At 43.3% G+C, this 14,096-nt stretch overlaps 1 protein-coding gene across 4 annotated transcripts in view; it reads right to left on the bottom strand.

Moving 5' to 3' along the window:
* GRIA2 (glutamate ionotropic receptor AMPA type subunit 2) overlaps nucleotides 1-13,528 on the bottom strand; it is a 93,711-nt gene extending 80,183 nt beyond the window's left edge. For 2 of the 4 annotated variants that reach the window (XM_062608124.1, XM_062608045.1), the window contains exons 1-2: nucleotides 13,058-13,526; nucleotides 12,615-12,755 (exon numbers count right to left, since the gene is read on the bottom strand). In XM_062608124.1, coding sequence (XP_062464108.1) covers nucleotides 12,615-12,755; nucleotides 13,058-13,145 — 229 coding nt within the window. In that variant the 5' untranslated portion in view covers nucleotides 13,146-13,526. Of the gene's footprint in view, nucleotides 1-12,614; nucleotides 12,756-13,057 lie in introns of all 4 variants that reach the window. The other 2 variants (XR_009962738.1, XM_062608245.1) reach the window with 2 other exon arrangements.
* Between the last annotated feature and the right edge of the window lie 568 nt (nucleotides 13,529-14,096).

Genomic DNA, 14,096 nt, shown 5'->3' with positions numbered 1-14,096 from the left:
AGCCTAGTCTGCTCAACAAGACTTCTCTTTATTAAGGCACGCTTTCAAATCATCTGACATTTTGGGGGGGGGGGGGGGGGGGGGAATGGGGCATGGGGTGTGAGACAGCACTGACTGTCCCTCCAAAACCAACCTTCTGCATGGCAAGGAAATCCAGACACACAAAAAGGAAAGAATGGTAGGGTGCACTGGTACCCAGTCAATATCACCACAGGGTTAGAATTACAGCCTCTACCTGTCATCAGCCACAGTAATTTTAGTAACAGAAAACTCACCATTTATCTCAGCCATGTGTGAACCTGCTGTCATGCTTAGTCTTAATTTAAAACTCCAAATGTTTTCTGTATATTTTGGTTTTCATAATTACGTGGACAAGCTAAAATAGAATGAGAGGTAATCAAATGCACAGGGAAGGCTAGCACAAGTTCTGAATCACAGCCCTGATGAACTTCTGCAATTCTAGATAACTGTTGCTGGCACACTGAGTACCTTGGACCTTTCAGGATTCAGCCCTACAGAGGCTGTCAGAATGAGTTACATCAGCTGAATAGAGATTTTGAAGAAGAATCTAGTAAGCCTATTCCTGAGGGCTGCATAAGATTCTGTGATCAGTTATTTCACTGCCTGTAAAAAGGTACCGGCACATCAGAAAAAGGTTGTTCTGTTCATTTTTTCTCTTGATGCCCTCATTTGATATTCAACAGCATATCACTACAGTTATTCATTCTATTATTCGGGCTTCCAGCTTTAAACTGTTCACTTTTTCACACCATATATGATTAATCCAGATCTTGACAATACTGTTTTGTTTGTAATAAGCAAGGTTTCCCATATAAGTTTGCTTCCTGTTTCCACATAGGAAATTAAAAAAACAGCACACTATATAGCACATGTTATGTGCTTCTAAAGGGTGATAAGAACGCATGTTTCTTATGCACTTCACCCTAAATGGAACTTCCATTCTTTCTGCTCAGTAATCCAGAAAAACTGGGGGGGAGGAAGAATGGGAGGGTGGAGGAGGAGGGAAGGAAACAACTCAAGTGTTTTATTGCCATCTCCTACTTTCCCCTTCATAGAAATGGACCATGATACGAATCAATCACTTCCTGAATGAAGATATTACAGAAATAAACAAGCTAATCTTATTTTATCTGATAACCAAAAGGAAAATACCATTCTGAAAAACAGTTCCTCGTCTCATTTTCCAATCAGCTCCTTCAACAAACACTTTAGATGGAACAGATTGTCTGACAGATCATGAAAAGCACATAGAAAATTGGGCATCTTTCACAGAAAACATCCTGTCAACAACATGCTAATCTTTAAACCTAGTGCCTATTAGCTTAAGTATCCCTAAATGCAGCTGCCATAACAGTTAAACAAGAAGAAATCTCTATCCACATAACCAGAACTGAACATACACAGAACTCTACAGATTAAATTCCCTATCCTGAATTTAATCTAGAAACAGTGAAGCAACTAGACCCATGGGAACAGTAAGTATCCTGTTGCTCATGGCCCTTGAAGCTTAAAATACAAATAGGGTTAACTTTTACCTCCTAAAACATACAGCATAGAATACAGACTGGAACTCCAGGATAATAATTAAGCCATTAAAAAAAACCCCATACTTCAATCCCTCCTAAGAGAGGGAAAGAGATGTATTTTCTGTTACAATATCAGGTTCAAAAATACACGTCTACTAGTACAAACAAAGATGAAGAACTACAATCTAATGTGAAACCTTGAGGTTAATGCATCCCACAGAAAAGGAGACCTGATAGTATAAATGCTTCTGTTTTCATGTGTAAAAGACAATAGCCTTCTTGCCCTGAATCCAGCTGTGTTCCATAAAGAATCTTTTCAATCATTCTCTGAGCTCCCAGATTCTGAATTCTTTCTACATCACTGGGATGACTGCAACACCCAGAGCACCATACAACTAAAACATTTAAACCCACAACAGCTGAAAAAGTAGCTTCTAGCCATTAATCCCACTTCCTTTGCCTCAGAACTGTGGTCAGTCACCCGAAAAGGGAGATGAACAGTTTTAGTCTGACTGTTTCAGTTAGAAGCTTCTAAATAGCAGTTTTCTGTCATTTAGGCTGACAATGTCCTTTCCATTATGTGCTATCTGTGGCCAGAGATAATTTCATTGTTAAGCATTCTCACCACTCAGTCTGGGTAATACCAATGTCTCTATCCTTGTTCCATTCCTGGATTCTTTTAAGTTTCCAGTTGGTACACATGACAGTGTTACACACCATAGAACCCAAATCCCTTTGGGGCCAGGCCTGAAAGCCAAACAAGCAAACAACAACAAGAAAAACCACTTTACATCTACCACTAATGTCACTATCACCCAACAGATAGGTATCCTAAACAAAATCAGCCACTGAGCAAACCTGAACCTGGAAAGCGTAAGTCACTTCTCATGAAATGGATTAGGGATCCTGGAACAGATACTTTCAGTATACTTAGCTGGTTGGCAGAGATGAAAGGAGGAAAAGGAAGCTTACAACAAAATAAACACAGATAATTTCTTAATGGTGAAAATCATATTAAAAGCAAGTACACTTAAATCTTTGGCGTAAAATTAAGCTTAAGGTTGGTGAACAATCTGTAGTGATACAACTAGGTTAACCATGTTCCTACAATCACTGCTAACTTCCCACAGGAAGCTTCAAAAGACACTTAGTAAACAAGACAATTTTAAAGCACAATTTTTTTTGCTACAGAAACACCAATGTGTCAAAATTAAATAACTGGAACAATTACTTTTGCAGTCTTTTTAGTAACTGAATAGTAGCAACTCTTGTTTTGAAGAACCATTTTAAGCACTATTTGGACAGAAAAAGTAAGGAAGGAAAAAAAACATGAAACATGAAAAGAAAGAATTAAATCTACATTGTTGAACTATAACAACTATATGAAGAGAAAAACACACCAAGTTAACTTTTTTCCTAATACATCTGTTTTTTAAGGCAGCTGGTATTTTCAGAAATGGCTTCTATGTGCTGCCACATACACAAGATGTAGCACATGAAAACTAAATACTGCAAAAATTGAATACTGAAAGTTCCTGGCACGGAAGATAAAGCTAGAAACACATGCACAGGGGAAGTTCAGGTTAGATACAAGGAAGAAGTTCTTTACTGTGAGGGTGGTGAGGCACTGGAACAGGTTGCCCAAAGAAGTTGTGAATGCTCCATCCCTGGCAGTTCAAGGCCAGGTTGGACAGAGCCTTGGGGGACATGGTCCGGTGTGAGGCATCCCTGTCCATGGTAGGGGGTTAGAACAAGATGATCTTAAGGTCCTTTCCAATCCTAACCTTTCTGTGATTCTGTGAAAAGCAAACAAAGGAGGAGAGCAAGCATTGGTTTTCCTCTTCACCTGCACAAATACAGGCCAAAACTTTCTTTTTTTAACTAACAGTTCTATTTACATATTTATACTGAATTGAAATGGTCTAATAATTTTTCTAAGGCTTCCATTTTGAACCTTGACAAAGCACTTAAGAAAGGTGTGAAACTTAAATTTAAAATGGGTTCATATATGACCATGTACAATAAAGTCTTCTACACTCTTACGGAAAAAGAAATAACATGAATTTTGGACCTGTTTGCGTTCCTACTACCATCAGTGAAAGCTTGACCGCTTATTTGACTGAGCGAAAATATCCTGGCCTTATTACTCTGCAGTCCCATATTACAGGATCAGGTTGCTGGATACATGAACTAATCCCATTAGTCAGTAAAAGAAGTGAAAGACTTTTCAGTCATGACTTTTCGGAATTTCAGCATGACCCACTCTCACCAAATGAAAGCACTTTAAGATGGGGCAGATGAAAGGCTGTGAGTGAAATTAAAACCACACTGCAATTTCAGATGTGCAGTGACTCATATTCTCATCTATTTCCTGATCCCTGGAACCCATTTAGTATTTAAATATAATAAAATTATATGATCATGTTTCCAGGTGTTCATTTAAAATGTCTTCAAAACTTTAAAGCTTTGTATGAAACTGTCCAATTAATGTGTTGCCTAAACAACTCAATTACTATAACTGAATTTTCCTAACATTGTCATTTTCCCCTCTATGCTTCATCATAGTAACAACAAAGGGTAAGACACTGTCTTCCTGCTCCCAAAACCTAAGTTACTAAGTTACTTTCACCCTTCCTGCATCAGTACAAAAGTACAATTACTGAGATGTTCTTTTCACCAAAAATTAATTGAGGCAGGAAGAATGAAGCAGAGTTGCAGACAGAGAGGGAGACTGAAGTCAAAATAAAAACAACCCAGCAATAAGGACATTCAGCTGGGAAGTGAAGGACCAAGGGTTAAATTCAGGTCCTCTGCCTAACATGGATAAAATATAAAATAACTGTGTTAAATCCTGGATGATTCTTCTAACCACTCACTGTAATTCCAGTGTGGATCAATCCTGCTTCTGCTATAACTGACATTGCTGTAGCTTATAGAAACATGAGCTTGGTATGCACTAGTTATGCAAATTATTTACCCTGGTTTTCAAGTATTACACCTGAAGTAAACTCCCTGTTAACAGTTCAATGCATCTGCACAAGATACAGTCACACAGACAAGTTTCACTGCTTGCAGGATCCCACATTCGTATGAAGAACCCCTGCTGAGACTGTAGTATTAAAGTGTTATAGAATTTGTGGAAAAATTCATATGTGGAAAAAAAAAAAGCAGAAAAAAACCAAAAATTAATCAGCATTTTGGCTTGGAAGACATTTTGTCAAAACCCGACTTGTAACTAGTATCAGGGAGGAACATTTTGAGCAAGCTCCTCAATTTCAAAGATTTATAAGATTATTGAACAAATTACTCTGACTTGCTCAGAGCTGCACAGTCTATTTCATTAGCATACATTTGCGGACATTCTCAGATAGTTTACACATATACAAGGGAACACAACACATTTAAATATTTTAGATCCACATTACACGGAATGGCAAACCACATTAGCCTTTTCATTTTATGGATATAGACCAGAGTCCTAGAAACATCAAATACATTCATAAGAGGCAGGAAACCAAAGAAAAGAAAACAAATCCTTTCTCCAGACTGCAAAGCAGCTGCAATTCAGTTGAGCTCTGCAGCCCTGTTGCTGACATGAGCTCTGAAAGCAGTCTTCTCCTTGTAGATTATGAGAAAATCTCCACATTACCTAACAGACTGTTGTTTAAATTATCCATCCTACCTAGTGCTTTGAAAATTAAAACCAACAGAATCTAAGTGTGTGATAGAAAATCAGTTCACACCATTTGCAATAAACACAGGCATTTCTTCCACCCCATCAAGTTTTTAAACTTTTAAACACATTTATAAGGAGAATAAATTGTAGTGGTATGACAGCCCTAAGCACTGCAGCATCAAATCAATGTAATATTGGCTACCTGAAAGTAAAATTAAACTGAACAGATGAGACAGATATAGGAACACATTCTTGTGATGCTACCTTGAACATTTCATATAGTTAGTCACTGTCCCTTACTAAGCTTTGAAACTCTTCTACTAGTAATATCTTAATATCTTAAGAGTCAGGGCCAATATGAGCATTTTAGAGAATTTTGTCCTATTCTTGTTCATTAGAAGAAACATTTGGGAAAAAAAAAATGTCTATTTTAAAACACATCTGGCAACGCTCACTTTCTTTTTAGGAAATACAAGCACGTTTACCTTCCATAGTGAAGTAATGAAGACATTATTTCCATGTCCAACAAAGCCCAGTAAGTCATTCGTGGGCTAGCTGAAGTGGTTGGTAATTCAGTTACAGACCCAGCACCTCAAACATACAAAGCAATTACATACAGATTCAATGAATATAGAGCTGAATATCCTTCCTCTGTTAAAAAATTAAATAGTAGATTAGAGTTGAAATAAGACATTTCAGACATTTCTTGTGCTTTGTTCTGTCACATTTAGTTGAACTGAATGTAACATTCCAGCCCTCAAAAAAAATCCTGCTCATTTATGTGAGTCAAATTTGGGAGCAGGTGGTGGGAGACAGTAGTAGCTAGAGCTGAACCACACCTCACCACAGAATCACAATGAATGCCTGTGCCTTGTAATTACTTATTTTGTTTACACTCTCATAAAACAACCAGCCAATACATTAAGTGTCTGCACATTAAATGAGATTCAGGACAGAAGCGTTAACTCTCTATACTAATTGCTCAAATGGGAACTTCAGGAGGAAAAAGTAATTTCCACATAAACTAACTCACTTGAGAACTTTTCTCATAGAAAAAAGTAAAATCAAAGATCTGTCATAGAACAATTGTTAAACAAATGGGCAAGACAGTGGTGCTCTAGAAAGTAAAAACTGTTCTATGGTGGGCCCAGATAGAGACAGATAAAGTAAACAGTATTTTAAAGGACATCTATACCACTCTAACTGCACGTAAATAAATACAATAGCAGTATTCTAAGCACAGTTATTGATTTTAGAAGATCCAATATGAATTTGTTCAACACGTTATTTAAAACCTGCTTTTACGCCTTACTGTTGAGCTGTTTTACAATATGGATTCACTATGTTTGTCTGATGCTTTTGTTCACTCCTTATTGTATATCCTTACAGAATTCATTACAACTTACTCTGTGATGAATAATTCTCACACTGGAATGACTTACTCATTTAAAAGAAAGCCCCTGTTTAGTTTTAACAAGGTTACCTCTAACAGGTGCTTGTAGTCAATGCAGATATTTTTAATGAACTTATTAAAATAAAACCTTAAGGTTTCAAGACAAAATAATAATGTGCTCCACAAACCTTCCTATTTTGTGCAAAAACATGCAGACTTTTGCTGTATACCTTTTCAGAAAGCTCAATGGCAAAAGGAATTAACCGCTTGTCCACTGTCTTCTAAAAGCAGATACCACGGTAATCATGCTCTCATGCTCATAAATACAATGAGCAATTACAGAATAACAGAAAAATCTTGTTCATGCCAGACATTAATGTTCTAGTCAACTATCATATTATAAGCCCATTCATATATTTATATATATTTGGATATATACAACTAATATTTTTTTACCTACTCAATTAGTGTTTTTTCAGTCTGACCTCATATTCCTTAGCTTTAGTTGCACTGATGCTGATTCCAGAATATGAGCATGAACCATTAATATAAAAAAAAACCCTAGTAATTCATGCACTCTCACAGGGATGAAACACTGACTTTAAGTAAGTGATAAATTAGCTTAATAGTAAGAGCTTTGAGATAATCCTGTTCAGAAAATTAATTGTAGGGCTTAACCAGTGTCCTGCTTTTTATTTATGTGACATTCAAAATAAACTATTGTTGATTATATAAGTAAGCATGTATGTACATGTATATATACACATGTGTGTATACACACATAGAATAGTTAGGGCAGGAAAGGACCTTAAGATCATCTAGTTCCAACCCCGCTGCCATGGGCAGGGATACCTCACACTAGACCATGTTTTACCCTAGGTTATTTCCTCCTTTAGTTTCCTAAAAATTAGTCCTACCAGCACATATTAGAGAATTATTAATTTAAAATTGTATTTTCCTTGAGCAAATATTATTTTTTACAATTTAATCATGTTTTCACCGGAGATGCCTGATAAATTAATTATAGTGATTATCATAATTTTCTACCTAATGTTAATAGAATAGTCTTCACCTGTTTAATGCATTTTCAAACTAACATGTTCCATTACTATATACTTTCCAAGTAATTATCTGCTGTTCAAAAAGACTTATTTATCTGTTAAACAGGTCTTAATTCTCAAAAATATTTTATCATGAGAAACTTGATAAAAAACCCTAATGAAATTGGTAGTAACAGTATCACTTAATGTAATGGACCTTAGTTTAGAGTGTGTAACACACACTGAATAGTACAGTATGTCTGATGAAAGCAAGAAGTACATCCACAGCCACGTGCAGTCCATAGTCCTATCAAAGCTGGTGTAAATTAAAGCTTTTATTAGCATAAATATTAAAATATAGCAACTTCTTTCTATATTAAATTTAAAGCATATATAAACATAGAAATATGTTGAAGAGACTGAAAATGTTGGTTGATTTAAGAGCTTCACTAATATGCTACCCAAAACCTGCTATTAAACTTAACTCACTTCAACACTTATAAGAGTAAAATATATTCAAAGATGCATGGTAATATTTTATTTAGATACATGGACAAAATTAATGTAGTAATCACATAATAAAAACCTGAAAAGTCAAATAGTCAAGTGAAACTGTTGTATTTTTATTTGCCCACATTCTGGATCATGGCTGTGTGAAGATACTCCGTTAGCCAGGAGCAAAGATGCTCAGCAGGGACAGCACTGTCACACAAAAATACCCTAGGTTTCTTCACAAATAACTCTCAGGAGTAGAAGAATGTTTAAAATTTGCTCCAGAGCTTTATTTTGAGGGGAGAAATGTTTTGAGACCAGCAAAAGCACAAGAATTCCTACTGTAGGCTACATCCTGGCTTTACTGTATCATTTTACTAAAGACACATACATCTGATCTTGTCCATTTTAAATACAAGGGGGTACAGAACCTATTTCACATCTGCTCATCAAGCCCGAGAAATGTTTTATAGTGAAAAGGAAGTGAGAAGGTCCAGGAATACAAATGAACTGAAACATAAGCATTTAATAAATTCCCCCTTTAAAATCAGTTCTAATCATTCATTGTGAAATATATTTAGACTTGGTCCACAGTAATTTTAATTCAAATAAACACGTGTAAATTTCTCCCATCTTTACCACTACATGATATATTTCTTTGCTTAGTCTTTAATCATTTTGCCAGCAGTATGCTGAATGCTATTTCTTCATGAATGCAATCTACAGCATTATATTCCAAAATGGCTCGGAAAACCTTTGCAATGACTCCCAAGTTGCAACATGCAAAATATTCATACATTTTCAAAGCTGCTGGTTGGAGATATAATGAAAGGATCTAAGGTTTATGCATGAATCAGCATCCCCTTGTCGTAATGTCACGGTGCAGTGATCCCTGCAGAGCTATAAGACTTGATTTAAAACAGAAAAGCTCAACACTGGCTCTTGAGCTAGCAGGATTAAACACACAAGATTGTGCATATATTACCTCTGTGCTGAAACTACTATATGAAAAACTAGTTACAGTTATTGAGATTTTATAGCACTCCATAGGAAACATCTCTTTAGGTAACTCCAATATCCTTTCAGTGCAAAACTATGTGAGTACAAAATACCACTATCCCTGCTTGTGTTGGAGGAAAAAATTAATCTTCACCAGTTGCCTCTTTCCTTGTTTTGTCAGATTTAACTATTTTAAAAAACATCTGATGTTGCTGATGGTCAGCACTTCTCCAATTAGACTAGGCTCCATTACACTGCACTGAAGGACAATAAAGTCCAGTGGTTTGGATACTTTCCAGTTCTACCCTATGAATTATCTGCAGTGCTGTACCTTTGCTCCAGCTGTTGAAAGCCAAAGGTTCTGTTAGCTCTGCTACCATTTGCCTGTACCACCTAGGCTGTAATCCTCTGAATCACCAAGAATCCCCCAAAAGGGCTAAGGCTAGCCCATTTCTTTTGAAGGATGTAACAGTAGCTACACAGCAGGCATTTATCTTAACTGTGCCATCAGCCTGAAGAAAGACCGCACCACCTCTCAATCAAAACCATTCAGCCTCCTAGTGACACCGACTTGTGAGGTGTCAAACTGCAATTATATTCCAACAGCTACTGCTGAGGACATCTCAAGACAGCTCTGCACAAGACTTGCGACAGTCCAACAAACCTGCTGACTACTTGTTATAAATATATGTGAATTAAGGCTACCTACTTAAAACGTGTCCATTCTTCCTCTGCTACACCCATCTTCTAGTCACCTTTAAATGGCTGAGTTTCAAACACCCCTCAGGGGTACATGACAAAGTCCACTCTTTCCTGGACGTTTAGTGAACGTAATTTAAAAGCAGTACCAGCAATACAACTTGTCCATCTGAAAAACTGTTTGCTTCATGAACGAACTTAGCGCAAGTGCTGACATGATAAGTTTGAAGATTCCCTCACAGTTCTACGGCGCTCAAAGCGGAGGGAGCCGGACGGCTGTGTTCCCTGCGCGGGGCGGGACGCGGGCAAGGGCACAGCCCCAGCGGGGCGGCGGCGGAGCCCCGGGTGGCTGCCGGGTGCCACCTGCTGGCCGCCAGGGCGGGACCGCCCGCACCTCCCGCGGGATGGGTCGGGGTTTAAAGCAGAAGCCCGAACATTCCGGTGGTCGATTTTAGACAATGTATTTATTATTGTTAGGGAGGAAAAGGTCATGACTTCTACTACGATATAAGCCTGCCACCATGTTCCTGTGAAGGACAGTCATCAGCTGGAGTGAAATACCTGAAGCATTCTCAGTTTCACATTATCGTACATCTCTGTGACCTCATTTTACACCTGCATTAACTGTTGATAGTGCTGCGTTTGGACAGGTTCTTTGTACACGATTCTGGGAAAACGAAATAAAACATAAAAACAACCAAGAAAAAGAGATTTTTCTGTATTTTAAATGAGAACAAGCATAAAGGGTACAAAAAAATATGGATCCTCCTTAACCATTTGTGCATGCAGTGCTCTGCAATCACCTGCCAAATTCTGCATCTTATATAGCAAATATTTGTCTTCAGAACTCCAATCAAACCTTTCTTGGAAGGCAATCAAGGAGATACTATAGGTATTTTTTGCACATGCTTAACTAGTCAAATCCAATTGACAAGATAACTTGACTAAACCATCAGCTGTGATTGAGGTGATTAAGTGTTCACATCTTAATTTGGTGCTCTTCAAACCACTTGGAAATTGAAGCGTTGGACAAGGTTCAGACAAAGGGAAACACGGAGTACAGCTCCCTTCTGCTCAAAGTCCATCACTGCAGTCTGCAGCCTACACGTGTCTCCAAGAAAGCGCTAAGCTCAAGAACAAGGCTTATGCAGGCATACAAATACTGATGAAAAACTTGCTGGGGGTGGAGAAAAATACGTAACCTTTACTTTTTCAAAGACCAAGTCGCTACACTTGTCTCTAGCATTAGTAGAAAGAAAAAAATTCTGGCGCCTTATATAACTTATTTTGAGAAGTTCATTGACTTCACAGAATTGAGAAACACAGAAAGACCCGTCAGTATCACAGAATGCTACCTAAACCTCTACACAACCCCCCTTACTTGACCAACAGGAACGTATACTGCAAATACTGATCTCATGTAGTTCTGATTGCTGCAAAACCTCAATACTCACGAAAACAAGAATTCCCCAGGCAATTCGCAAAGATTAGCAAAGTACCTTTATTGTGGCTGACTACATGCTCTTTTCTGACTTCAGCTATGGATACTATGCCCTCCTACCCTCATACATGCCACTCAAAGCTTCTTGGGTAGAGCTCTTGCACCTATCCCAGTGCCTGTGCCAAGACACCCCTCATCATCACCCCCAGCTCCTACCATACCGCAGCTAAACGATAATGATTAAAAAAGGTCGCTAATAGAGGGAAATTGCTCCCGCTGACAGCTAACCTCCAGATTCAGTGTGTCTCTTAAATCACCTCCCTAGGAGAGAAGGGGAAAAGCCTCGGGGGAGCGCGGCGCTGGGATACGGCAGGGGGGCCCGCACAAGAGCGGGCTCTCTCCTCCACATCAAGCGCCTCAGCGGCGGAAGGCGGCACTCCCCCTCGCCCTGGGAACGTCTGCTTCACTCTCACAGGTCCCATCACCGGCACGGGCAACGCCCGCTGCTCCCGTTGCAGCTGCCCCTTTCCGCATGACCGGCCGCGGCCACCCCTCTCCTGCAGGGTCACAGCGCACCCCGAACACCGGGCAGCCACCGAGCGGCGGCCACCATCACCGCGGGACCCCCGCCCGAGCGCTCTGCTCTCCGCGCCGGGACGAACGCGGCCCCGCCCCACCTCCCCGAGCCACGCACGTGCCCCGAGCCCCGCGGCACGCGGGCGGCCGGGACCGGCCTCGCCGGAGGCGGAGGCAGGACAGAGCCCCGCCGCCCGCTCGCACAGCCCACCGGCAGGCGACGGCCCCTGCGGGATCGCGGGCACCCGGCAAGGGGGGAGGCGGGAGGGCGGCGTGATGGAGCGTGGCGTAAAATGGCTGACCACCCCGCAGCTCCTCCACTGCTGTCGGGAGGGAGCCCCGGCCCTGCTCACGCTGCTTCATGAGAAGGCTCCGCGGGCGGTGGGAGAGCGCTGCGGATAGCGCCGCGGGCGCGCAGCCTTACGTAAGGCGCGGGGAAGAGCTGCCGGGCGGGGGCGGCAGGAACCATTTTAAACCTGTGCGAGGGCTGGGGAGCAGCAGAGAGACCCCGCGCCACGTTTACCGGGGGGGAGACACGGGAGTGACGGGGACCGGGCGCTCCCGCACCTGCGCGGCGGCGGTGCGGTGCCCTCCTCCCGCACTCCCTCCACGCACCCACCCCCCTCACATAGAGACCCCCTCACAGGCTGCCCCCCGCCGCGCCGTGCGCAGGCGCCCCGGCCCCGCCGGCACTAGGAAGATGCCTAGCGGAGAGCAGGGTGCGCAGCGGCTGGCGGTGCCCGCTACTCACAGGCGTTGGTGACGGCGAAGCTGTTGGCCACCTCCAGGTTGTCGATGTGTGGGGTCAGCCTGAACTCCGAGGTGGAAAACTGAACCATCCCGACCCGAAACGCGCTGTACTCCTGATCGGCGCCCCTCGGGAACAGCCCCCCTGCAGGGAAACACACACACACATAGGAATCAACGGGCGGGAGCACCGGCAACGCGGGCAGCATGGGGGTCGCGTCCCCTCCCGCAGCCAGGGTACCAGTGGGCTCCACTCGCGGCCGAAGCGATCCCGTCTACGGATCCATTTAGCGACCAAAGGGCTGGCCACGGCAGCGGGAGAGGAGCCGACGGGCTCCTGGCCGGTACCGCGGTAGGGCTGGACATGACAGGAATGCCCGAGCGAGAGGCGACGGAGCGGGATCCCGGCGGGAGGAGAGCGGGTTCCGCCGGCACGCGGGCACCTACCGATCTGTATGCTGTTAGAATTGACCCCCCAGATCAATCCCCACAACACGGGCGCCAGGAAGACAGAAATATGCATAATCTTTTGCATTTCCAGGAAAAGTAGAGCATCCACAAAGCCACGGAAACAGCCCTCTCTTCCGCGTCGTCCTTCTCCTCCGCGGGGCGCGCTCGTCAGCTAATTAGATCCTCCGAGCGAGCGGCTGGCGGGAGCAAGACAGGCGCGGCAGAACCTGCTGCCACCGACAGCCGCCGCTCCGGTCCTCGTCCCGGCTCCGGAAATAAGCGGGAAGGTTGGGGGAGGGAGCGTACGGGGGTGGCCGCGTGCCGTGGAGCGGCGGCACTGCCGCTGTGTTCCTGTGCTGTCTGAGCGCGCCCGCCGCCCGGCCCGGCCCGGCCCGGCCCGGCCCTGCCCTCACACGCGCTCGCCCGCGCTCCCTCGCACTCAACGGACGGGCGGGCGGCGCACCCGGCGAGGCGGCGGCGCGCCTGCGCGAGCAGCGGTGGCCCGCGGGAGCGCGCCCCTCCCACCCCCTTCGCGCTGCGCCCCGCCCATTCGCGCGCGGCCGCTGCCAGCCTTCAGCACCACGGACAGAGGCGGGTCGGGAGGCGACGGGCGCGGGTCAGCGCCCGCGGCAGCCTCCGGGATTATCCGCTCGGACCAGCCCCATTGCCTCGGGGGGCGTCTTGTCCCCCACACCGCCCCCCGGGATGCCCCTAAAGAGCGCGCCTAAAGTTGGGTACCTCAGCCCCAACGCCTCCGCCCGCGTGCGGAGCCCTCGCGCCTGTACGCCTTTCATCGGGTGGAAGTCAGAGGCATGAATCAAACGCATGCCGACCCCTCTCTGCGACAGCGGGAGGTGTTAGCTTAGGTGGAAAACTGAAATGAAGAAGAAAGAAACACCAAAACCCCACACACACAAAAAAAAACCCAAACAAAAAACACCACCCCCCCCCCCCCCCCCAAAACCCAAATTTTTTTCCTAGATTTTTATTTATTTCACTAGTCCTCACCAAGTTGACTTTGGGATGTAGGTATATC

The sequence above is a fragment of the Pezoporus occidentalis genome, unplaced genomic scaffold (assembly GCF_034315485.1).
Source record: "Pezoporus occidentalis ecotype Australia unplaced genomic scaffold, CSIRO_AGI_Poc_V1 ctg1, whole genome shotgun sequence".
NCBI classification, from domain to species: domain Eukaryota; kingdom Metazoa; phylum Chordata; class Aves; order Psittaciformes; family Psittacidae; genus Pezoporus; species Pezoporus occidentalis.
The sequence above is the reverse complement of the archived record's forward strand: the minus strand, read 5'-3'. Positions and strand labels throughout refer to the sequence as shown.